Below are 23,995 nucleotides of genomic sequence, written 5' to 3'. Positions count from 1 at the left end.
CCTGAAAAATAGCGTTACCATTATAATATTCTACACTACTCTATTCTGAACTATGTTTTGATTTTACCTGCAGACGAATGCGAGATATCCATCAGGCGTGGATAAATTAAAACCTCCTTTGGTTCCCTGCTTTAAACAGTTCAGTAGGGCTCCTGCATTCTCAGTAGTTCCTACACATGTAAGGTCCACATCTGAAATAGATATATCTTTCATGACAGATAATCATGTTTATTTAGAACTAAGGCATAATGGCCAAAAGTTTAAAAGCAGTGCAGCATCCTCCAGGTATGAAGAGATCACAGGTAAAAGTTCATACAATGGTCATAACTCACCACAAGTTGTTGTCACTTGTAGAACCCATTTTTAGTAAATAGCAAACAAATTAGCAGTAATTCTAGCACGGCAATGTGTGATACTCGATTCTGATTGGCTGAGAGCTCATCAAAACCGTACTTAAATGACAGTTTAAGGACCGCTAATTAAAGTGATAGATTCACCGCGTATCAATACCACGAACTCGCTGACCCTATTGTTTGTAAACAAACATGTCGGACATCGGCAATTTCTATCTCGGCTGCATCTTTGGTGTTTTTGAAGTAAAAAGCGAATGGTTTGAAGAAGAATTTCTGGACCCTAATCCCAGTGAAGAAACTACGAAGCTGGAAAATCCGTAAGCAGCGCAAAAGCGGCAGTATATTCAAAGCGGGTCCATATCTACGTGTGTTGACGTCGACAACACACGTCGGCCCACACGTCCTAACCTAACAGCTTCCGTCCCGGCCGTAATGCCCAGTCCTTCCACTTCCACTGTCAATGTATCCCACATAAAACACGGCATGTCAGTTCTTTGCCAAATTGGGAATAGTAGGGTGGTTATCAACAATTATTTCCGTGAATAAAGTTTGCGGCGACTAAACTTAGCGAGTTCACGGCTTGCATTTGGGCGGGTCGATTGTCATACAGTAGGGGAGATCAATAATTCGCTTGAGAAAAATCAAATAATTGTACTTGCTCGAAGTATAAACTGTATTTTTTAAAAATTTATGTATGCTACTTGTTACAAATACAAGGATACTGGTTCCTGAAATATAGCATTTATGTTGTTGAAAATGTCTTATTTTGTTCATTACACAACCTGTCCCTCAACGGGACGATTCCAAGCGATTTCCAGGAAAAAGGCCCCTTTGCGCCTTGTGTTCTTGCGCGCCAAACAGTTCGGTTTTAAAACGCTTATCAGTCGTGCTAGAATGAAGATAAAGCTACTCTGTTTTCAATTTTGCGGTCCTTTATCGTTGATTTAAGACCGCTTAATGTTTAATTTAGCGGTCTTAAATCAACCACAGGGGCTTGTAACGCTAAAAACTGCCATCAAGGCATATACTGTCACTGACGGGGTCTTAGTACTATATAAAAGGAAAGGGATGTAACGAGGTCAACACACCAGGTTCGTTTCAGGGCCAATTCAACAATACTCACTATATTTATCCCATTTAAAGTTGCACACATTTCAAGCCAATAGATTTACCTACAAAATGAGACATACAGCACAAAAATCGAAGCAGTACTTTGGGAGCTAGGGTCTTCGGAAGCTCGAAAAATCGTGATTTCTCGATTCCGAGCCAAAATCCCTGCTCAGAATTTGTAGCCGTAACTCACCCTTTTTCGTGTTTATATCACAGTATACACAAGCGACATGCACCAAAACACGTTGAACTGATGGCGCCTGTCAGCGCGCTAGTCGCCATTCTTTCGGAGACACTTACATCTCCCTGTCATAATGAGTTTACGTACATTTAGTCATCGCAAACAGAATTGTGTCGTGCCCGTTCGCCATCGACGACCTTGGCTTTAACCTGTCCCGCACGTAAAAGAGCAAGGGAGCTCATTGGCTAAAAATAAATTTTGTCCCATCAAATCGCTGATTCTTTTAAGTGCGGGACAGGTTAAGGCCAAGGTCGTCAATGGCGAACGTAAACTTACCATTGATGTTGTCACACATGTAGTCAAAGGACTGTTTTCTTTGGTCAAGGGATGGGAGTACTTTTTGCCAATCAGATGAGAGGCAGGCGAGGAGCTTCTCATATATACACCCATAGAAGTCAAGGATAGCAGTTTTGGTGCTAGAAAAGTGTGTACATGCATTATTCAACATGGCCGTGAATGGAGTATGAAAGCAAAACATCTCTCTGACACTGACCCCTTTTAACACCGGGTCACATACGAATAACCACGGACGAGACCATACAATCACCACCATGGACGAAACCATATAATCAACACTACGGATGAGACCCTACAATCACAACAAGGATGTGACCCTACAATCACAACAAGGATGTGACCCCACAGTCACCACAAGGATGTGACCCTACAGTCACCACAAGGATGTGACCCTACAGTCACCACAAGGATGTGACCCTACAATCTCCACAAGGATGTGACCCTACAGTCACCACAAGGATGTGACCAAAGAGTCACCACAAGGATGTGACCCTACAGTTACCTTGTGCACCACAAGGATGTGACCCTACAGTCACCACAAGGATGAGACCCTACAGTCACCACAAGGATGTGACCCTACAGTCTCCACAAGGATGTGACCCTACAGTCACCACAAGGGTGTGACCCTACAGTCACCACAAGGATGTGACCCTACAGTCACAACAAGGATGAGACCCTACAGTCACCACAAGGATGTGACCCTACAATCACCTCAAGGATGTGACCATACAGTCACCACAAGGATGTGACCCTACAATCACCTCAAGGATGTGACCCTACAGTCACCACAAGGATGTGACTCTACAATCTCCACAAGGATGTGACCCTACAATCTCCACAAAGATGTGACCCTACAGTCACCACAACAAGGAGAGACCCTACAATCTCCACAAGGATGTGACCCTACAATCACCTCAAGGATGTGACCCTACAGTCACCACAAGGATGTGACCCTACAATCTCCACAAGGATGTGATCACACAGTCACCACAAGGATGAGACCATACAGTCAGCACAAGAATGTGACCCTACAGTCACCACCTTGGGTGTGGTCATACAGTAACCACCTTGGATGTGGTCATACAGTCACCACCTTAGGTGTGGTCATACAATCGCCACTAATGGACACAGTAAGGTCAGCCATTGGACACAATGAAGCCACATACTATTTTAGTGAGGCCAGCTACTGGACACAAACAGACCAGCTGCTGGACACAGACCAGCTTCTTTTTACAGTAAAAGAAGATACTGTCCATATATACCACTGAAGACATAAATGTCAAGTATTAGATATTAATTGTCGTGAAGTGAAGCCCATTTTTGGATATTGTTGGAATATTGCCAAAAGCGGCGTAAAACGCAACAACTCACTCACTCACTCATTATTATCGCGAAAATTAGAAACGTACGTACCTTGACTGGCAGAAGGAACCTGATATGGCAGATGTCAAATTAAAGCCTTTGGTGAAGTCTGTGAAAAGTCCATTCGTAGATATTCCTTGTAGGAACTCCGTTGAACACCCTGTGATGTCCGTGGAAAGGTTTCGACATGAGCTGAAGTCCTGGCTTCTACTGGACGGTATTGCCGAAGCACAAACTAGCGGAGAAAGTAGTAGAAGAGGTTAGATCCAAAGGTCCTCGTGTCTTTTCAAGTATAAAGATTTTTTTTTAAATGTTTTTTTGAGATGACCCCTGTCTCGAAATGCTTCACAGTACAATAAATCATGACAAGGCCGGACACTTCGGTGTACCCCACCCGCCTGCTTTGTCTACCACCATATGCAGTCGATTAAAACTTAATGTAAACATAGTCATGGTATGATTGGCCTATCGAGCACAATCAAGAGTAAGTCGAAGGGATCTACATACACATCGTCCTCCCCTTTGGGCACTAAGGTTTGCTTAACCGGACCTGTGAGAAGTTGCTGGTGGCCTTTAGAAGTATGTCTTTGAATTCCATCAACAACAAAATAAAGAGAAGATGCTAGGACCCAGCTTAAGTGCAGGGTGATATCAGACAATCAGTCGGAGCTAGGCGACCTCTCGTCCTGTCTGATCCAGACACGCCCCGTCAGTCAACTTCCCTGGCTGTTAAACGGAAGTTTGCAACAAAGGGGGCCTTACCAGCAGCAGAACCAGCGAACAGGACCATCCTCCTCCACATCAAAGAGAGGTCCACGCCGTCTACTGCTGTCACCTCAGCTGAGGTATACCTATAAGTCGTGGGCTTTGATGTTGTGGACGGAACAATGACGGAGAGTCACAGACCACACTGACCTCACAGTCCGCGTCCAGCTCACCTTGTTGCGGGACATCATCGCAAAAATGAAAGGATCGACGCCACCAGTACAAGCTCGGGGAGCTGTTCAAGTACAGACCACACGGACTGCTCAGACAGTTTTCATAGCAGGACACAGCCAAAGATCAGGAGGAGAGAAGCCGCGCCGGCCGCACAGGCCCAGATACCGTTAGCCTAGCCTTGCTCCAAGGCTGCACTAAAGGCTAAGCCCATGAATGTATTGTAAGTAATTCTATCCTTTAAAGAGTCAAGTCTAGATGCATATGGACGCCAGCGTGTTAGAGGTTATCATTTAAACTATTAATTATTACCTTAGAGACTTGTGCAAGACTACCGTTAGCCCTACATTGAAAGATGCGGCTATTAACACCTGTTCTTCTAACAGTTAAACGGAACATTTTACAGACGTTTCACTGATATGGACTTGAGAATGAAATCATCAGACCACTACATCTTTAGTAACTAACAAGTTGGCTGCTCTAGTTGTTTTATCACCGTTCTAATATAAGATCATCAAGGATTTGAATGAGGGATTATCCTCACTCAAGGATCGAAACCTTTTAATTTTCTGTCTGTAAACGCTGACCTGGATGCCAGCTTAGAAGACTCTCAGTAACTGCCAGCCAGGAATATGGGGTTTCTCGTACATCTGGACAAGTCAGTGCTTCAACAAAGAAATGGTTCAAGGCCTTGTACATCGTTGTACTTATGTAAGGACCAGGATAACGGAGTTTGAGGGATCTCCTCACACTCTACGTCAATGGATGTCGCTAATAGGAGCTCTCAAATTCATTCAGGATCTTACATCCAGAGATGCATTATACACTCAATATTGAATCAACCAACATCGAGAGACATTGCTAGATTCTGTCAAAGTGCCTACTGATCTAATGTTCAAAGACATCGCATGGTGGAATATTCCCGACAATGTCATAGACCATAGACGGGACTCCGACCAGGATGCCTAAGCCAGATCGTCACCTATTACAAGACACATCAATCGCAGGATCATCTCAAAGACAAGATGTCATCAGGTTCTCCATTCCACATCAACATTCTGGAGATGAGGACAGTTCTCCTATTTATCCAGCACTGGGCGCTACACCTGGGGAACCCCTCCATACTTGTCGCTACGGATCCCGGACAATTTCGAGGCACCGGCATTGCCGACATGCTTGAACATACTTCGTGAAGGGTGGCACTTTGTCTAATAATTATCACTGATGTATGTTATGATGAAAAACACAATGTTCTACCAAATTAACCAGTTCATTTATTAGATATGAGATTTTTGAAAACAGGTTTTGTTGTATTAATCACGATGGCAAAAGGCAAAAGTGACATGTGGATAGATCCAAAATGGCTTAGAGAAGTAAATAATTTATAACAGGCATATTAAAAATATCGCTCGAAACAGTATGGCTACGTCCACGCTGCTATCAGTTGTTCACTGATAATAACTGAATACAACAAGACTCCAGACGGAAGGAGAGGAGTCTCCGTGAACTGATTATGTACATGTATTTTCAATTGGAACGTCCATTGCACCTTTCTTATAAAAAGTAAAAGCTAGGTTTTACGTCCCAAATGCACTACCACCAGCTTAAGAAGGACATTATGTCTAAAAATAGGAGTGTTGTTGTATCTTATTGACAAATGTGCTCGCATGTGGAAGTCAGGACGAACCAGAAGCTGCTGAAAAACTGCTAGAAGCTGGTAGAGTGAGTTTGGTTTTTCGCCGCTTTTAGCAATATTCCAGCAATTATCAGGGCGGGGGAAACCAGAAATGGGCTTCACACATTGTCCCCCATTCTCTTCCCACAGAGGTTACTCCTGTCATATCTTCCTACGTAACCTCTGTTCTAATACGGCCCTTTCATGGTGGGAGCGTTCAAGACTCGTGATTGGAGGCAATCAGATTTAGTTCTGCAATCAGCGACGTTGTTTCAAAAGTGATCATTCGAGAAAACTAAACTTCTTCCTCTGCGCGATGCGCAAACGTTTCTTCTAGACGGAACTCAGTCATGTTATGGCGGATCAGTGGCGTCTCCATCGCCCTCGTTGACAACGGACAAGCTAGCCATTAAACGTCTTGTGTGTAACATCAACACAAGTCCCCGGCAGATGGGGCATATTTGTGGCCCCACATTTGCTTGTTTTAGTGAAGTTGAATCTAAGTCGATGTAACACGTGTTCTGATTGGATAGAAAGAAGGGATATAATTCGTGTTGCGATCTTTTGCCGCTAGGGGATTTTACGAGAACCGGGAAATACGGCCGTATTAGAACAGATGTTCGTAGGAAGATATGACAAGTAACCTCTGTGGGAAGAGAATGATTGTCCCCAAGCGGGAAATAGAACCCGGGTCTTCGGAGTGATGAGTGAACGCTTTAACCACTAGACTACCCAACCGCCCCAGAAGCTGATAAAGAAAAAAAGGTGACGTTTTAATGAAAATAGGTCAGCGTGTGTAATGAGCATCGTTATCGTCTCTCATGCCACAGCTTTGCACCAAATGAATGTAGAAGGTTGAGAAAGCACATGGTGACCTTGACAATCTATATGATGCGTACACGATGCTAACAGTCTGATATCAGCATCTATTGTAAGTTCCAGATAGTATAGCTTCTGATGTGTACATATCCAACATCTAGGGTGACCTTGACAATCTATATGATGCGTACATGATGCTAACAGTCTGATATCAGCATGTATTGTAAGTTCCAGATTGTATAGCTTCTGATGTGTACATATCCAACATCTAGGGTGACCTTGACAATCTATATGATGCGTACACGATGCCAACAGTCTGATATCAGCATGTTTTGTAAGTTCCAGATTGTATAGCTTCTGATGTGTACATATCCAACATCTAGGGTGACCTTGACAATCTATATGATGCGTACACGATGCTAACAGTCTGATATCAGCATGTATTGTAAGTTCCAGATTGTATAGCTTCTGATGTGTACATATCCAACATCTAGGGTGACCTTGACAATCTATATGATGCGTACACGATGCGAACAGTCTGATATCAGCATGTATTGTAAGTTCGAGATGGTATAGCTTCTGATGTGTACATATCCAACATCTATGGTGACCTTGACAATCTATATGATGCGTACACGATGCTAACAGTCTGATATCAGCATGTATTGTAAGTTCCAGATTGTATAGCTTCTGATGTGTACATATCCAACATCTAGGGTGACCTTGACAATCTATATGATGCGTACACGATGCTAACAGTCTGATATCAGCATGTTTTGTAAGTTCCAGATTGTATAGCTTCTGATGTGTACATATCCAACATCTATGGTGACCTTGACAATCTATATGATGCGTACACGATGCTAACAGTCTGGTATCAGCATCTGTTGTAAGTTCCAGATGGTATAGCTTCTGATGTGTACATATCCAACATCTATGGTGACCTTGACAATCTATATGATGCGTACATGATGCTAACAGTCTGGTATCAGCATCTATTGTAAGTTCCAGATTGTATAGCTTCTGATGTGTACATATCCAACATCTAGGGTGACCTTGACAATCTATATGATGCGTACATGATGCTAACAGTCTGGTATCAGCATCTATTGTAAGTTCCAGATGGTATAGCTTCTGATGTGTACATATCAAAGCTGTAGTTTGTGTAGCCAACATTAACAACCGGTGAGACCGTCTCCGTGGTGTAGTGGTTAGAAAGTCTGCACGGAGAGCGGAAGGTAGCGGGTTCGATCCCCGGCCGCGTCATACCAAAAGGACTACCTACAAGGACTGGTCGGATTGGAGTCAGTATAATGTGTCTGAGTGGGGTAGTCATGCTTAACTACGGCATAGTATCTCAGTGAGCTAGCACTATAAAACCAGCTTATGTCTGGGCTAATACAAGCAGCCACACATACACACGCATGTACGTCGTCATATGAGCGAAATATTCTTAAGTGCGACGTTAACCCACTGTCACCTTACTTCACCTCACATCCGGTGAACTTGTATTGTTCCAAAGCCAGGGGAATTTGCTGAAATCTACAGGTCTTCTACTGTTATTTTAACAGTGCATCGGTGTATTACCGTGTGTACGAACATGGCCACCACATGCAGCTAACGTACAACTGAACATGCAGAAAGTTGTTTCACCTGACCTATTAGATGTTCTGGCATGGTGAAGTTTCCTCACGTGTTTTTCTTTGTTGTTTTGCTACGATAGATCTGACACACATGACAAATAAAGAAATCTTCTATCCATTGACAACATCTTACAAGTCTTGCAACTCATGAAATAAAACAAATTCCAAAACGTGCTTTTAGAGTGAGTGAGTAAGTTTAGGTTTACGCCACCCGAAGCAATATTCTAGCAATATCACGGGACACCAGAAACTGGCTTCACACACTGTGCCAATGTTAAAGCGAACAAACGCTTTAACTACTAGGCTACGCTCATTCGTCACGCAAAAAGCCCGGGTTCGATTCCTCACATTCAGACATACTGCGTTTAATATGTATTGAAGGAAGCTAAGCTTGAACGATTACATGCAGGTTCAGTACAAGCATATGGACATATAAAAAAGTCCTTCTCGGAACATTTTTTAGAATATCTCATTCAAAAGTTAAACCCATCCTTCTTTACGGATGCGAAATATGGGAACATAAAAAAATAGAGGTGGTAAAAGGCTCCAGTTTCTCGCATGTAAACACTATCATGGTACAGGCAGTAACACTCCTGTTGTGATGGCTCTTGGGGAATGCGGACGATACCCATTGTTTATAGACAGTTTGGTGAGGTGCATTAAATATTGGCTAAAACTACTTCACATGCCACCTAATAGACTCCCGCGTAAGTGTTACGAAATGTTATTTAATCTTGATGCCGTATATAGACAGAATGGGGCAAGTATATTAGACATATTTTAGTTAGTCCAGGTTTTGGTCTACAAAACGTTGGATGTATAATAAATTACTTAGTTTTCTTAGCATTTATCAAACCAGATTAAAAGATATGTGCACCCAAGAATGGACAAAATATTAGCATGTAGTACTAGATATGAATATCATGCAAGTTATAAGATAAGCCTTGAAGCAGAAAGTCTGAAATGGTTGCTGTCACTGCGCCTAAGTTCATTACAACAGAAACTTCCCCCAATTGATTGCATTGATTCCCGACATTCTCCAGTCATGATATTAGTCCGTTCTGGTCGGCGTGACTTTATTGATTCCATTCATTTAGAAATGAAAACAAGAACTCGTTACCAATAAAGTCAATATAAAATGCAGGAATTACAAAGAACAAAAAAAAATAAATGAATATGTCAGATTGTGTACCAGTTGTCATGTACCAGGTATATATCAGGGGATGTAGGGTCCTCTGTCTGATAGTGTACCAGTTGTCATGTACCAGGTATATATCAGGGGATGTAGGGTCCTCTGTCTAATGGTGTACCAGTTCTCATGTACCCGGTATATATCAGGGGATGTAGGGACCTCTGTCTGATAGTGTACCAGTTGTCATGTACCAGGTATATATCAGGGGATGTAGGGTCCTCTGTTTGATAGTGTACGAGTTGTCGTGTAGCAGGTATATATCAGGGGATGTAGGGTCCTCTGTCTGACAGTGTACCAGTTGTCATGTACCAGGTATTTATGAGGGGATGTAGGGTCCTCTGTCTGATAGTGTACCAGTTGTCATGTACCAGGTATTTATGAGGGGATGTAGGGTCCTCTGTCTGATAGTGTACCAGTTGTCATGTACCAGGTATATATCAGGGGATGTAGGGTCCTCTGTCTGATAGTGTACCAGTTGTCATGTACCAGGTATATATCAGGGGATGTAGGGTCCTCTGTCTGATAGTGTACCAGTTGTCATGTACCAGGTACTTATGAGGGGATGTAGGGTCCTCTGTCTGATAGTGTACAAGTTGTCGTGTACCAGGTATATATGAGGGGATGTAGGGACCTCTGTCTGATAGTGTACCAGTTGTCATGTACCAGGTATATATCAGGGGATGTAGGTTCCTCTGTCTGATAGTGTACCAGTTGTCATGTACCAGGTCTATATCAGGGGATGTAGGGTCCTCTGTCTGATGGTGTACCAGTTGTCATGTACCAGGTATATATCAGGGGATGTAGTGTCCTCTGTCTGATAGTGTACCAGTTGTCTTGTACCAGGTATATATCAGGGGGTGTAGGGTCCTCTGTCTGATAGTGTACCACTTGTCATGTACCAGGTCTATATCAGGGGATGTAGGTTCCTCTGTCTGATAGTGTACCAGTTGTCATGTACCAGGTCTATATCAGGGGATGTAGGGTCCTCTGTCTGATAGTGTACCAGTTGTCATGTACCAGGTATATATCAGGGGATGTAGGTTCCTCTGTCTGATAGTGTACCAGTTGTCATGTACCAGGTCTATATCAGGGGATGTAGGGTCCTCTGTCTGATGGTGTACCAGTTGTCATGTACCAGGTATATATCAGGGGATGTAGTGTCCTCTGTCTGATAGTGTACCAGTTGTCTTGTACCAGGTATATATCAGGGGATGTAGGGTCCTCTGTCTGATAGTGTGCCAGTTGTCGTGTACAGGTATATATCAGATGTAGGGTCCTCTGTGTCATTGAAGCAGTTGTCGTTTACCTGGTGTATATCAGGGTTTCCCGGGCGTGCCAATATTCGGGAACCCGGTATATATGTATGCATGTTTTTCTGGCTGATAGCGCATTGGACGTCGGGTATATCTCTGATTACTGAATAAAAGCCTTCTTTGCGCTCAGGTGATCGTATCGCACAAACTTTGAGATATAAACATGACAAGAAATCAATAAAAGGTGGTGAAATCAATAAAAAGGTATCGAAATTTTTGTATAGGAAATGTATGGATGTACAAGAAATGTTACCTGCAATGAAAACGATGACGCCGCTGTGGCGCATGATGTCGTAAGGTCGTAAAGTGATCTCTAACGCAAGACGGACGCCTTTCTCAAGCTTCCTTTCCGCCGCTCTCCGAGCAATCAATATGAGGGACGTGGTCGCGGACAGGGTGCGGCAACTTCCAAGAAAATGACGCTTTTCTTAGAAAGAGAATTCAATAGCAATACCTTATATGGATGAACTGATACACGTGTGTAGCAGGTCCCCATGGGGTCCCGAGGTTATAAGCAAAGATACGAGGATTATTACATGTGACGGTAAATTATAAAGTTTTATCTAACCCGGTGTATAATGGTATGTCATTTAGTGCATTGTTCATTTCAGTAGGAAAAACCCATTTTGTTCAGGGGAGGTAATATGTACTAGGAGGAGGTCAGCAATTTTGTTCATGACATTGGGGGTGGGGCTGGGGGGTCACTTACTTTGTACATACATTTTAGGGGAGTTATTCACACTGTACATGCTCCTCCATAAAAAAATAATCATCGCCCCCAAGCCATAAATTATTAACGGTCCCTAATTGGTAAATGAACAATGTGACCTGAAAGTTTGGATGTAAAATACTGTGCCTCACTGTGTCTATTCCAGATTGGTCCCTGCCTGGCGCTCGACATTAATGGGTACAACAAGGACTGGTCGGCTCGGAGTCAGTATAATGTGTCTGAGTGGGGTATTCATGCTTCACTGCGGCATGGTATCTCAGTGGGCTAGCACTATAAAACCAGCTTAAGTCTGGGTTAGTACAAGCAGCCGCACATACACATACACACGCATGCACGTCGTCATATGAGTGAATATTCTCAAGTACGACGTAAAACCCAATTTCACCTCACCTCTATTCCAGATATTATGAACGATTCCTATGTCTTCTTCAAACAGAACCACATATGACAAGCATGTACGGCGGTATGTCGCTATGTTATTGTAAAGAAACGGAACCGATATATAGACATGACAAGACATCAATAAAAAGGTGGTGAAATAGTCTCGTAGACTCGACTAGTTTTGTGTTTACAACAATATAAGTTCACAGTCTGAATGTGTTTAAAAGAATCCAATTGATGTATCGAGACATGTGGCAAAGCAAGTACCTGTATTGTGTTGACTATAGAGTCGGACAACACCCGTTACTCACTTTGTGACGAGCCCACCTCGTTTTTTGCTGCAATTAATTATAGTCTGAGAAGTGAAGTGAGACTAAGTGTAGACGTACGTACGTGTGTCTGTGCACGTGTGTATACGGGCGTGGGTGTGCACGTGAATGGAAAAGGGGCGGGGATAGTAGTCCGACCTTTGACTCACCGACGGAGCGAGTTTTAGAATCGAGACTTGCATTGATCATGACGACATTGATCGGCTTGGATAACTGTTGAAGGGTCCCACTGTTAGCAATTTTACTGTTAGCCATACTTTCTTGAGTAATCAACATCAGTTCAGGGTCTGTTTTATCCGGGTCTGTGTAATCAACATTAGTTCCGGTTCTATATAATCTGGGTCTGTCTACTCAACATTAGTTCCAGGTCTGTCTAATCAACATTAGTTCCAGGTCTGTCTAATCAACATTAGTTACGGGTCTGTTTAACTGAGGTCAGTCTAAGCAGCATCAGTTCCATTTCTGTTGTATCCGGGTCTGTCTAGAGAACAGTAGTTCTGGGTATGTCTAATGAACAGTAGTTCCGGGTCTGTCTAATGAACATTAGTTACGGGCCTGTTTTATCCGGGTCTGTCTAATCGACATTAGTTACCGGGTCTGTCTAATCAACATTAGTTCCAGGTCTGTCTAATCAACATTAGTTACGGGTCTGTTTAACTGAGGTCAGTCTAAGCAGCATCAGTTCCATTTCTGTTGTATCCGGGTCTGTCTAGTGAACAGTAGTTCTGGGTATGTCTAATGAACATTAGTTACGGGCCTGTTTTATCCGGGTCTGTCTAATCGACATTAGTTACGGGTCTGTCTAATCAACATTAGTTCCAGGTCTGTCTAATCAACATTAGTTACGGGTCTGTTTTATCCGGGTCTGTCTAATCAACATTAGTTCCAGGTCTGTCTAATGAACATTAGTTACGGGCCTGTTTTATCCGGGTCTGTCTAATCAACGTTAGTTACGGGTCTGTCTAATCAACATTAGTTACTGGTCCGGTTTATCCGGGTCTGTCTAATCAACATTAGTTACGGGTCAGTTTTATCCGGGTCTTTCCAATGAACAGTAGTTCCAGGTCTGTCTAATGAAAATTAGTTACGGGCCTGTCTTATCCGGGTCTCTCTAATCAACATTACTTACGGGTCTGTCTAATCAACATTAGTTACTGGTCTGTTTTACTGAGGTCTGTCTAATGAACAGTAGTTCTGGGTATGTCTAATGAACAGTAGTTCCAGGTCTGTATAATGAACATTAGTTACGGGTCTGTTTTATCCGGGTCTGTCTAATCAACATTAGTTCCAGGTCTGTCTAATGAACATTAGTTACGGGCCTGTTTTATCCGGGTCTGTCTAATCAACGTTAGTTACGGGTCTGTCTAATCAACATTAGTTACTGGTCCGGTTTATCCGGGTCTGTCTAATCAACATTAGTTACGGGTCTGTTATATCCGGGTCTTTCTAATCAACGGTAGTTCCGGGTCTGTCTAATCAACATCAGTTCCGGGTCTGTCTAACCAACCTCATTTCCGAGTCTGTTTTATCAATATTAGATCCGGGTCTGTCTATTCAATATTAGTTTCGGGTCTGTCAAAGCAACATTAGTTCTGGATCTGTTTTATGTAACTTCTGGCTTACCCACCTGAAGTTGAAATCAAGGAGACAAGGGAACCCGCCTCATGTGTCAGATCATGTTTAGATCTATGCATGTGACAACAAACTCTCCACACGGCTGTTGGGATGATTTCAACTTCCCTTCATGTGGAGCAATATTCCAACAGCTCCAGCCTTTAGTGGTATACTTTACAACTTTAGAGGTACATTGAACCATGCTCTTTTTCCAGGATTTCAAAGAGAGTCAGTCATACTACTCTAGCTCTTCAGACGTCTTCATGACGATTATAACATACTAGGGGATGCACTGGCCTGGTTCCATTCCTATCTGAGCACTAGGAGTCAGTCAGTTCTTGTCTCTGAATCAACGATCCTGGAGTGTGGTGTACCCCAGGGCTCAGTCCTTGGGCCACTTCTTTTTGTGTTATACACAAACTCCTTGGAGAAGGTCATTGAAGACTTTGATGTGAATCATCTTGCATTTGCAGACGACCTCCATTTGATGGACTCCTTCAAACCAGAGGATGTACAAATAACCAGACCAAGAGTGAGTCAGTGCACAAAGGCATTTAAGTCATGGATGATGACAAATGAGCTGAAGCTCAATGAAGACAAGACTGAGGCTATGTTGATTTGCACATCTGAACGTCTGAAAAGGATATCTACGGACATCATAGTAGCCTCCTCAGATATCCCTCTTTCATCCAGTGTTGAGAACCTTGGTGTTTATCTTAACCCTCGTCTCACCATGGAGCAACATGTGAACATTCTCTGAAGAGTAGGTTACTTCCGCCTCCACTCTGTTGGTAACATCCGCCATCTGGTAACCACAGATGCAGCTAAAATTCTCACTCAGTCACTTGTTCTCTCCAGTATTGACTATTGCAATAGCCTACTGTCTGAAATCTCTAATGATCTTCTCTTCAGACTTCAAACATACTATCCCAAAAAAGAAACGCATAGGCGATTTGTGTTAAAAAAATCTATTAATTACCTATTGTGTTCAAACAATCGTCAAAATATGTAACAGAAGTGTTCATAACATGATATTACACAATTGCACAGGTAAAAACCTCACCTTAATAACCTCGGTTTTACCCGAAAATGTTGAGTTTGATGAGATGTTTTACAAGGATCAAAAAGGCATCGCCACAACGCAACAGATATCACCTTCCAGTTGAAATTGTTCAGCAAAGAGCATGCACTGTCTGGCATTAAAAATCCAGATTACTTTTGGAAATTGGCATTCGTTTTGAAGGCGTTTCAAGGTCAAATCACTACGCCACGTCTTGACTCTGTGGCAAGGAACATCGCCATTGAAAGATTGCACGCTGGAGATTACCCATCTTCTGTTGCAAGGCGTCTGAATGTTAGTCTGAGCACGATATCACTGCTTGCAGCTCGTTACAACCAAACAGGTATAACAAATGACCGTCCCCGTACAGGCAGACCTCGAGTCACCACTGCAGCCCAAGATCGGTACATCCGGTACTACATTTGCGTGATCGTACTGCCATGGGTGAGAGCACAGCAGCCAGGGTGCCTGGACTTCGGTAGATATCCGGTCAAACTGTACGGAACAGGTTGAAAGCGATTGGTCTGACAGCCAGGAGTACCGACGTCGGGACCGTGCTACGCCGTCACCATCGCGCTCAACGTCTCCGTTATCTTAAAATATCCACTTGGTTGTATAGACATTACCTTCTTTTAAACTGGTGTAAAAATTCATGCACTAAAGTCTATTTGTGGATGAGTTATAGATGTTTGGCCTATGCGTTTCTTTTTTGGGATAGTATACTTCAAACTGCCGCCGCCAAAGGTGTCACTAAAACATCCAAATGGTCTCACATAACCCCAATCCTCCAGAGTTTGCATTGGCTGCCGGTTGAAGCCAGAATTCAGTTCAAGATCCTCACTCTTGTTTTCCGCTGCAGACACGGCTCCTCCATACCTCTCTGAGATGTTGTCAACATATGGTCGATTCCAACGATAAGTGTACACAGCTAGGTACAAGGGGTCCAAAATAGAATTGCTTGCACCGTGTAATTTTTTTACCAATGTAAAGTCAACATATTTGCCTCTTATGAAAATCATTTGCCAGCACTAATTTCTAAAAGTGACAAGTTGCTGGATCAGTGAAGTTGAAGGCTCATTTTCTGAATTACCTACAAACACCAACATCATACCTTGCATATCCTGTGATGAGATGGATTGTATGTTGCCTAACATCCAAATTCATTGTTGTTCTGCATGCTCAATATGTTAATGACTATAGAAACTCTGAAGCCATATCATGGTTTCTTTCATGTTTTATAACCTCAAGCTTTACGAAAATAGAACCATTTTGGTACCTTTGTTTGATGTAAGTGAGATAGCACCACTTAGTGTTCTTTTCACAAACGAATCATTATTACATATCTATCTTATTCATCTGAGAGACAACGGGTGGAACTTTCAGTAAGTACAACAAATTTGAAAATGCATCAAAAACTAAATTTTCGGTGGAAGATAAAAAAATATGTACTTGTAGGTAACAAATATCACATAATTCCATTGTATTTCATAAATGTTTATATATGTCAAACTAAATCATAGCTGGTTTATTAAAACATCGAACAGTTTGGAAATTGTTTACCTAAATGTATAGGACATGTGAATAAAGATTGTTTACAACCAGTTTAAGGCTTTCTCTTTGTTTTGTCTCAGTCCATGTCGGAAAGTAGTAATGTCATTTTAACTGATGGAAATATACTTCTCATAAAAAAATTAGACTCACTAGAAACACTCACTATATGTTATGTGTATATATATATACTAGTATTGTCGTAACTGGCATTTGGGTGTTAGTAAACCCTACCGCAGTTACCTATTGCTTATGGTCGTTCCACATTGTCAGGGGAGATGTAAGCTCCAGCTCTGCACTCGCATGGTCCATGGGGAATGCTCAGTCAAGGAGTGAGGGGTCGGGCGACCTGACACCTAACTAACTACATCACATTCATGTACTGGCATACATACATTCAAGGATAAACGCAACACCAAGTTCTATACTCACATCGGTTTACTGTCTCTCAGTCCATATCTCAAAGTACAAGTCCAACACAAGACAGAGCAGGCTCGTATCCTACGGGGAACTTAGTAAAGTGGATTGGCTTCTGAAATGTTGAGCTAGTACTCTCCGCACTCTCTCTCTTTTAGCGCCCAAACATGTCTTTTGTAAATGAGACGAGCCTGACCTTATCTTATCACATATTTCAACACATCGTTTTGATTCGTTAATAACTGTATCTGTCCTTTCACTCATGTGTATTATAATTAGAGGGGTCTCGGACAGCACCGTTCAGTGACTCCCTTTTTCAGTGATTTGCTACTTCCGTCTCCGCCCTTTTACTCATGTATTTCGTAACCTTCCTCTTACGACCTTCTCGTGTCCTTGCCTCACGAAAATTTTAGCCAAGTTCATATCCCAATATTTATCTTTCTCTTATTCCCGACTTTCTGTCTCCATTATGTGTTTAACCGTTCTTAGTCATGAGCCAAAGGCTATCAGTTCTGAGTCATATTGGTAAACGATATACGGAATCTGCTGTAATTCTCATACTGCTTTAGGGATGCATTTTCACCTTATAACAGTATGTGGTTACATCGAAGATTGATTTCTCCACTTACTTGGGAGAAGCAACTGAAAATCTTAAGCAGATGAACATCACGAGGATCATGCATCAAATTGTTGAAAAGCATGTGAAAATATCATACATGTGAACAGCTGCGTTTTGGTGTAAAGTTTTGTTCAGAATTCGCCAATTTTCACTGATTTCACTGACGATAATATTTTCAACGTTACGAATTTGTTTTACAATATATCAGTTCATGTGTAAACAGTACCTTTAAACAGTATGGATTATATTGCAAAAGTTAGTTTAAAACAGTCGCCTGAAGTAAGTGGCGATATTAACACTAGTGAGTCTAAACTTTTGTTGAGAAGTATAGAAATTGAACTCAAATCATTACACCTCAAGTTTTATTTTATTTACGAAACGTTTAAAACGCTACAACTATTGCCATATACCATATACCATTATGTACAGATGAACATGTCACTAAAACAAGCAATACATTATAGGTCTTACTGAACTATAACTCAACCACATATTCCTAACTGCTTTAATTACCCATATTTTGCAATCATTTTAGACTGACATTTACAGAAAGTTTCAACTACAAAAACGAGCTACCTGCGAATAAGACATACCTTTGACTTCTTTGATGGGCATTTTAGAAGTTGAGTTGATGAAGAAAAATGACAATTATTGTGGATAATGACAAGCAAGATGACAACGACATTAGAACCTATGTCGAAACGTCGCCTCCACAGAATAAACGAAGTTGTATATCCAGAATAATTGTCATTATTCTTCAAGACATGCCTTTGACAAATCTAATTACTAAACCCATGCAACTAACTTCTGCTACAGTCTCAGTTCTCCTATGTGCGTCAGTGACGGCCCTGGGGAAGACATATACCTTCAAACACACTGACTGATGTTACCTACAAATACGGAATGTTACCAAAGAATACACATGTTACCTACGTATATACTGTTTACCGCGTGATATCATGCAAACTTTTACTTTTATCACCAAGATCAACTTGTTTTCTGACATTTCAATCAAAAAGAATTCATTATATCACTATAATAACGTCTAAACCACTAACTGCAGTGCATCCCTGAATAGAACATTTTTATTGAACGCTCAGTTATGTAGCCATTTGGAATTCCAAGGAACCATTTCAATCTATTAATAGGCAGTACTGCGTACCTAATCAGTTTTATGATCTGCAATAATTGTCTTCAGTATAAATTATGTTATAGCAGCCTATTGTGTTCTCTATTTGATTTTGTTAACAACAAATACATGTTACGTACAAATACCGTGAGCAACAACCGGGGAAATCCCAGCACGACACTATGTCTTACCAATTTGAGCCCCCATGTCAATTCCACTTGCAGTCTGAGGCCTTTTGTTACCATAATAAGACTTAAAACTTCACTAAAATTAAAGTTGGTTAGTTGTAGCAGATGTCATATGCATCCTATGTTATTGTGACATGGGTTTATTTATATAACATTCTTACAGAAAATGTAAAATACACTTACTAATCACCTAGATGTTGTCTGGTCTCATCTATGATGACTTCCAAATGGAACACATGTCACGTGTTGTCATTCCACCATTCTATTTGAATGTGATCAGTTGTTGGTACTTGTAGGTAACATTTGGGAGTTAAAATTTATTTATGAATACAGGTTATTTTGTGTGATATCTTCGTAAAACAGCACAGAAAATGTTCAGATGTGTCACACGTATACCTTGTGGCCCTTTACACTTGAACTTAGGATATCATTCACTAATGTGTTCATCTGTGGAAAACAGCAACATATATATTTAATGGTATTTGTAGGTAACGTGATTTTTTTTACCAAATCAGACTATGATTTTCTAACATTTTTGTAGATTATTACTTGTAAGAAATATTATGTAACGCCACTGCATTTGTGTACTCTAGATATTAATGCTGTAAAAAGTAATACAAATCATTACCTTGTGTTGCATTTACATAAATTAACAGTCATTGAAAACTGTATTCGTGGGTAATGCACAAAAATACCACTTGAAAACAAATTACCAAAATTACGAATTAAGCCCCAGATAAAATCATTTGAGGGGATTTATTCACGAAATATTTGGCAATCAGATTAATAAACTTCTGTTCATCCAGTTTGACTAGTTTTTAACACACAACATGTTTTCAACAAAACATTTGTAAAATATAAGTCAAAATGAATAAAAATGACCTGTTTTTGTCTCCCATAAGCCTACTTTTTAATTAAAAATAGTCAATGTTATATATGGCCCGAATCGTCTGACTTGTGCCGATGTGATGGGCACCCGAAAATAAGTGAAGATAGTAATGCAAAATTGTTATGGGCTCAAACATGCTGTGTACGCTATTCGTTGGAATCGACCATATATGCCTGCCCGTTCTCTCCGCTCCCAGAATCAAGATGTCTCAGTTCACCAAGTTCATCTCAAACACTTTGGCCAACGACCCTTCATATTTGTAGCACCAACCCCGTGGTTCGTCCATCTCCCATAAAAAAATGTTTCATCTTTTAGAAGCATTCAACTGGGGACTCAAACAATTCTACAATCTATAACTGCCAAATATTCTGACGGTCCTTTTTGACGAACTGTCATATTTTCCTCATGAACTCTAGTGAATCTTTTATAGCGCTTTGAGCATGCTCTGGATGGACTATGGCGCACAATATATATCTATCTATTATGTTTTACAGATTAAGATGAAAAATGCAGCAGAGAGGGTTTGGGTGATCCTGGTACAGTCAGGCTGGTAAGGCTCATCATCACCTCAGGGCCCTCGCCCCCTCTACACGCAGCCCAGACAGCAAATGGGACTTCTCCCTGGAAACACTGCCTAGTCGAACTCACCAAAGCTTTCCGGAGAATATATAGACTCCCCAACATTGCAGCCTTCTGCATTACACAGAGTGTCAGAATGGCTGAGCTCCCGGTGGAGAACCCGGGCACTCTCCTGATACGGAGGTACCAAAACAAGGGCACCGAGAACAATAGGGAGCCTGACGACAGTGTACTTGGGATGCAAGCGAGACATTTCAAAGGCGAGGTCCGCATATTTATCATGCTTTTCCTGAATCTTGCCAGTCACGTTACTGTCAAAAATGACAGAGAATTCAATGATGTAAATAAATTCATTGGCTTTATCAAAAAGGACAAGATCAGGTTTGTTGGCAGGAATTCATCTGAGGCTTTATTCGGGCCTATTCCACAGAAGCATCATTTTCCATGACGATACTAGAAGCAAAGAGTCGTGCCACCATGTCTTTTAAGATATGCTGTTTGTGCCAAGGAAGGGCATCCACTGACAAGGTGTTGGACAGTTTCTATAATTTCATTGCATAATCGACATTTCATGCAAACATTTTCTTTAAGAATCACATTTAGGCGATTGCAAGTGGGAAGTAACTGGTCCTGAGCAGCAAAAAGAAAGCCCTCTGTTTCACATTTAAGACCAGCCGACTTCATCCAGGCGAAGGAGTCCGTTGGATTGCTATTCTGTTCCACACTCTGCATGTACACACGGCGCAATGGCTTCTCAGAAAGCTTCTCCGTAAATGACCGACTCTGAGCAGACTTGGTGAAGGATTTAACCTGGTTTACTCCCATCGTTGTACCGTCCAGCAGAACATCACCATTTACAATATCAACCTGAAATTTCAGATTTTGTCCAACAACCTTGGCACGCATAAAATAGCTGTGGAATTCCTTGCTTTCATCATGAGTCTTGACATGTATCACCAGAGGATCATCCGATAAATAATTATGTGCAAAAGTACACAATGAAATTCTATCATGAAGAGCCTCCACATTAATCAAACCCCAACCTCCAGAATTGATTGGCATATAGAGAGGAACGAGGGTGGTGGGTATTATTATTATCATTTGATACAGATTTATATGAAAAGTGCAGCAGAGAGGGTTTGGGTGATTATGATGTTTTACAGATTTAAGATAATATGCAGCAGAGAGGGTTCGGGTGATCCTGGCACAGTCAGGCTGGTAAGGCTCATCATCAGCTCAAGGCCCTTGCCCCCTCTACACGCAGCCCAGACAGCGAATGGGACTTCTCCCAGGAAACGCTGCCTAGTCGAACCCACCAAGAACTTTCCGGAGAATATGAAGGCTCCCCAACACTGCAGCCTTCTGCATTACCCAGAGTGTCAGAAGGGCTGTACTCCCGGTGGAGAACCCGGGCACTCTCCTAATCTGCGCCAAGAGATCAGGAGGTACCAAACCAAGGGCACCGAGAACAATGGGGAGCCTGACGACAGTGTACTTGGGATGCAAGCGAGACATTTCAAAGGCGAGGTCCGCATATTTATCATGCTTTTCCTGAATCTTGCCAATCACATTGGTGTCAAAAAGGGACAGAAAATTCAATGATATAAATAAATTCATTGGCTTTATCAAAAAGGACAAGATCAGGTTTGTTGGCTGGAATTCTTCTGAGGCTGTATATGGGCCTATTCCACAGAAGTTTGAAAGCATCATTTTCCATGACGCCCCGGACATGTTCACGGTCGTACCATGGATGGACCTCGGAGTCAAAGCCACAGGCATGTCGGAGACGGTAGTAAAAAGCAACGAGCCATGCCATCATGTCGTTTAAGATATGATGTTTGTGCCAAGGAAGGGCATCCACTGACAAGGTGTTGGACAGTCTCCGTGAATTCATTGCAAAGTCGACATTTCATATTGATATTTTCTTTAAGAATCACATTTAGGCGATTGCGAGTGGGAAGTGACTGGTCCTGAGCAGCAAAAAGGAAGCCCTCAGTTTCACATTTAAGACCAGCCGACTTCATCCAGGCGAAGGAGTCGGTGGGATTGCTGTTCTGTTCAACACACTGCGTGTACACACGATGCAATGGCTTCTCAGAAACCTTCTCCACAAAAGACCGACTCTGAGCAGACTTGGTGAAGGACTTCACCTGGTTTACTCCCATCACTGTACCGTCAAGCAGTACATCGCCATCAGCAAAATCAACCTGAAATTTCAGATTCTGTCCAACAACCTTGGCACGCTTAAAATAGCTGTGGAATTCCTTGCTTTCATCATGAGTCTTGACATGCATCACCAGAGGATCATCCGATAAATAAATATGTGCAAAAGTACACACTAAAATTCTATCATGAAGAGCCTCCACATTAATCAAACCCCAACCTCCAGAATTGATGGGCATGTATAAACGGTTAAGTGAGGAACGAGGGTGCTGTGCTCTGTTATCAGACATGATCCTTCTGGTCAGGCGGTCAAGACTCTGGATGTCTTGTTTTGTCCAATCAACTACTCCAAAGGAATAAGAAAGGACTGGCACAGCAAAAGTATTGGTGGCTTTGACCTTGTTTCGAGCATTTAGCTCTGAGCTCCAGATTTTCTTTAAACGAGATTTGTACTCGGCCCGAAGTTTGTCTTGAATCTGGGCATTCTGGAGCTTGTCTCGAACTTGCATTCCAAGATAGGTGTAGGCCTGCTCTTCCACAAGATGCTCAATAACTCCTCCCCCTTGTAACTTGACTGATCCATCATTAGTTACCTTGCCACGTTTCAAATGAAGAGTATTACATTTGTCGAGTCCAAATGTCATGCCAATATCATTAGAAAAGGACTCGACAAGGAGAACCTGCTCTTTCAAATTGGAATCTCCTTTGGCAAGGAGCTCGATATCATCCATGTAAAGGAGATGAGTAAGAGGTGTTGGGGATCTGTGCTGAGGAGGTCCGGGATGGTAACCCTCCTCTTTATTGAGCAGAAAGCTCAAAGGATTTAAAGACAGACAAAAAAGCAAAGGACTAAAAGAATCCCCCTGAAATATTCCCCTTCTGATTGGAATAGATTCTGAAGTCTGCACCTGCCCTTGCGAGTACATCTCAAGTTGAGTCGACCAGCAACTCATTAAAGACTTGAGTAAATCAAGTAGTCGCTCAGGGAGGTCAATACAATGAAGAGACTTCAGAATCCATTCGTGAGGGACAGAGTCGTATGCTTTTTTGTAGTCAATCCAGCACATGGAGAGGTTGCGGTGATATGTTTTAGCCTCTTCCAAAATCATTTTCTGTACAAGAAGTTTATCCTTGCACCCCAACATCCCTTTCTTGCTCCCTTCTGCTCTCTGTAAATGATATCATTGGAAGAGCAGTAAGATGACACGAGGTTTGTCAAACACCCTGTGAATATTTTGTATTGTGTATTCAAACATGTGGTAGGGCGGAAGTTTTTGGGATCAGTCAAGTCTCCTTTCTTGGGGAGAAGTATTGTGCAACCTTTGCAGAACCATGGAGGAACATCACCTGTGTCCACAAGAGAATTGAAACAGTGAAGTAATGGTGTTTGGACACAGGGGAACAGTTT

General features: G+C 41.9%; 1 protein-coding gene across 2 annotated transcripts in view; it reads right to left on the bottom strand.

The window, feature by feature from the left end:
* Positions 1 to 23,995, bottom strand: part of LOC124273932 — a 108,695-nt gene that overhangs the window by 4,405 nt on the left and 80,295 nt on the right. The window contains exons 1-4 of one of the 2 annotated variants that reach the window (XM_046709276.1): positions 11,195 to 11,379; positions 3,415 to 3,598; positions 1,981 to 2,120; positions 68 to 191 (exon numbers count right to left, since the gene is read on the bottom strand). In XM_046709276.1, the coding sequence (XP_046565232.1) occupies positions 68 to 191; positions 1,981 to 2,120; positions 3,415 to 3,598; positions 11,195 to 11,228 (482 nt within the window). In that variant the 5' untranslated portion in view covers positions 11,229 to 11,379. Of the gene's footprint in view, positions 1 to 67; positions 192 to 1,980; positions 2,121 to 3,414; positions 3,599 to 11,194; positions 11,380 to 23,995 lie in introns of those variants that run through there. The other variant, XM_046709275.1, reaches the window with a different exon arrangement.

This window comes from Haliotis rubra, unplaced genomic scaffold, assembly GCF_003918875.1.
Source record: "Haliotis rubra isolate DU_JTF1 unplaced genomic scaffold, ASM391887v1 Scf186, whole genome shotgun sequence".
Taxonomy (NCBI): domain Eukaryota; kingdom Metazoa; phylum Mollusca; class Gastropoda; order Lepetellida; family Haliotidae; genus Haliotis; species Haliotis rubra.
Note: the sequence above shows the minus strand (reverse complement) of the source record. Positions and strands in the feature narration are given on the sequence as shown.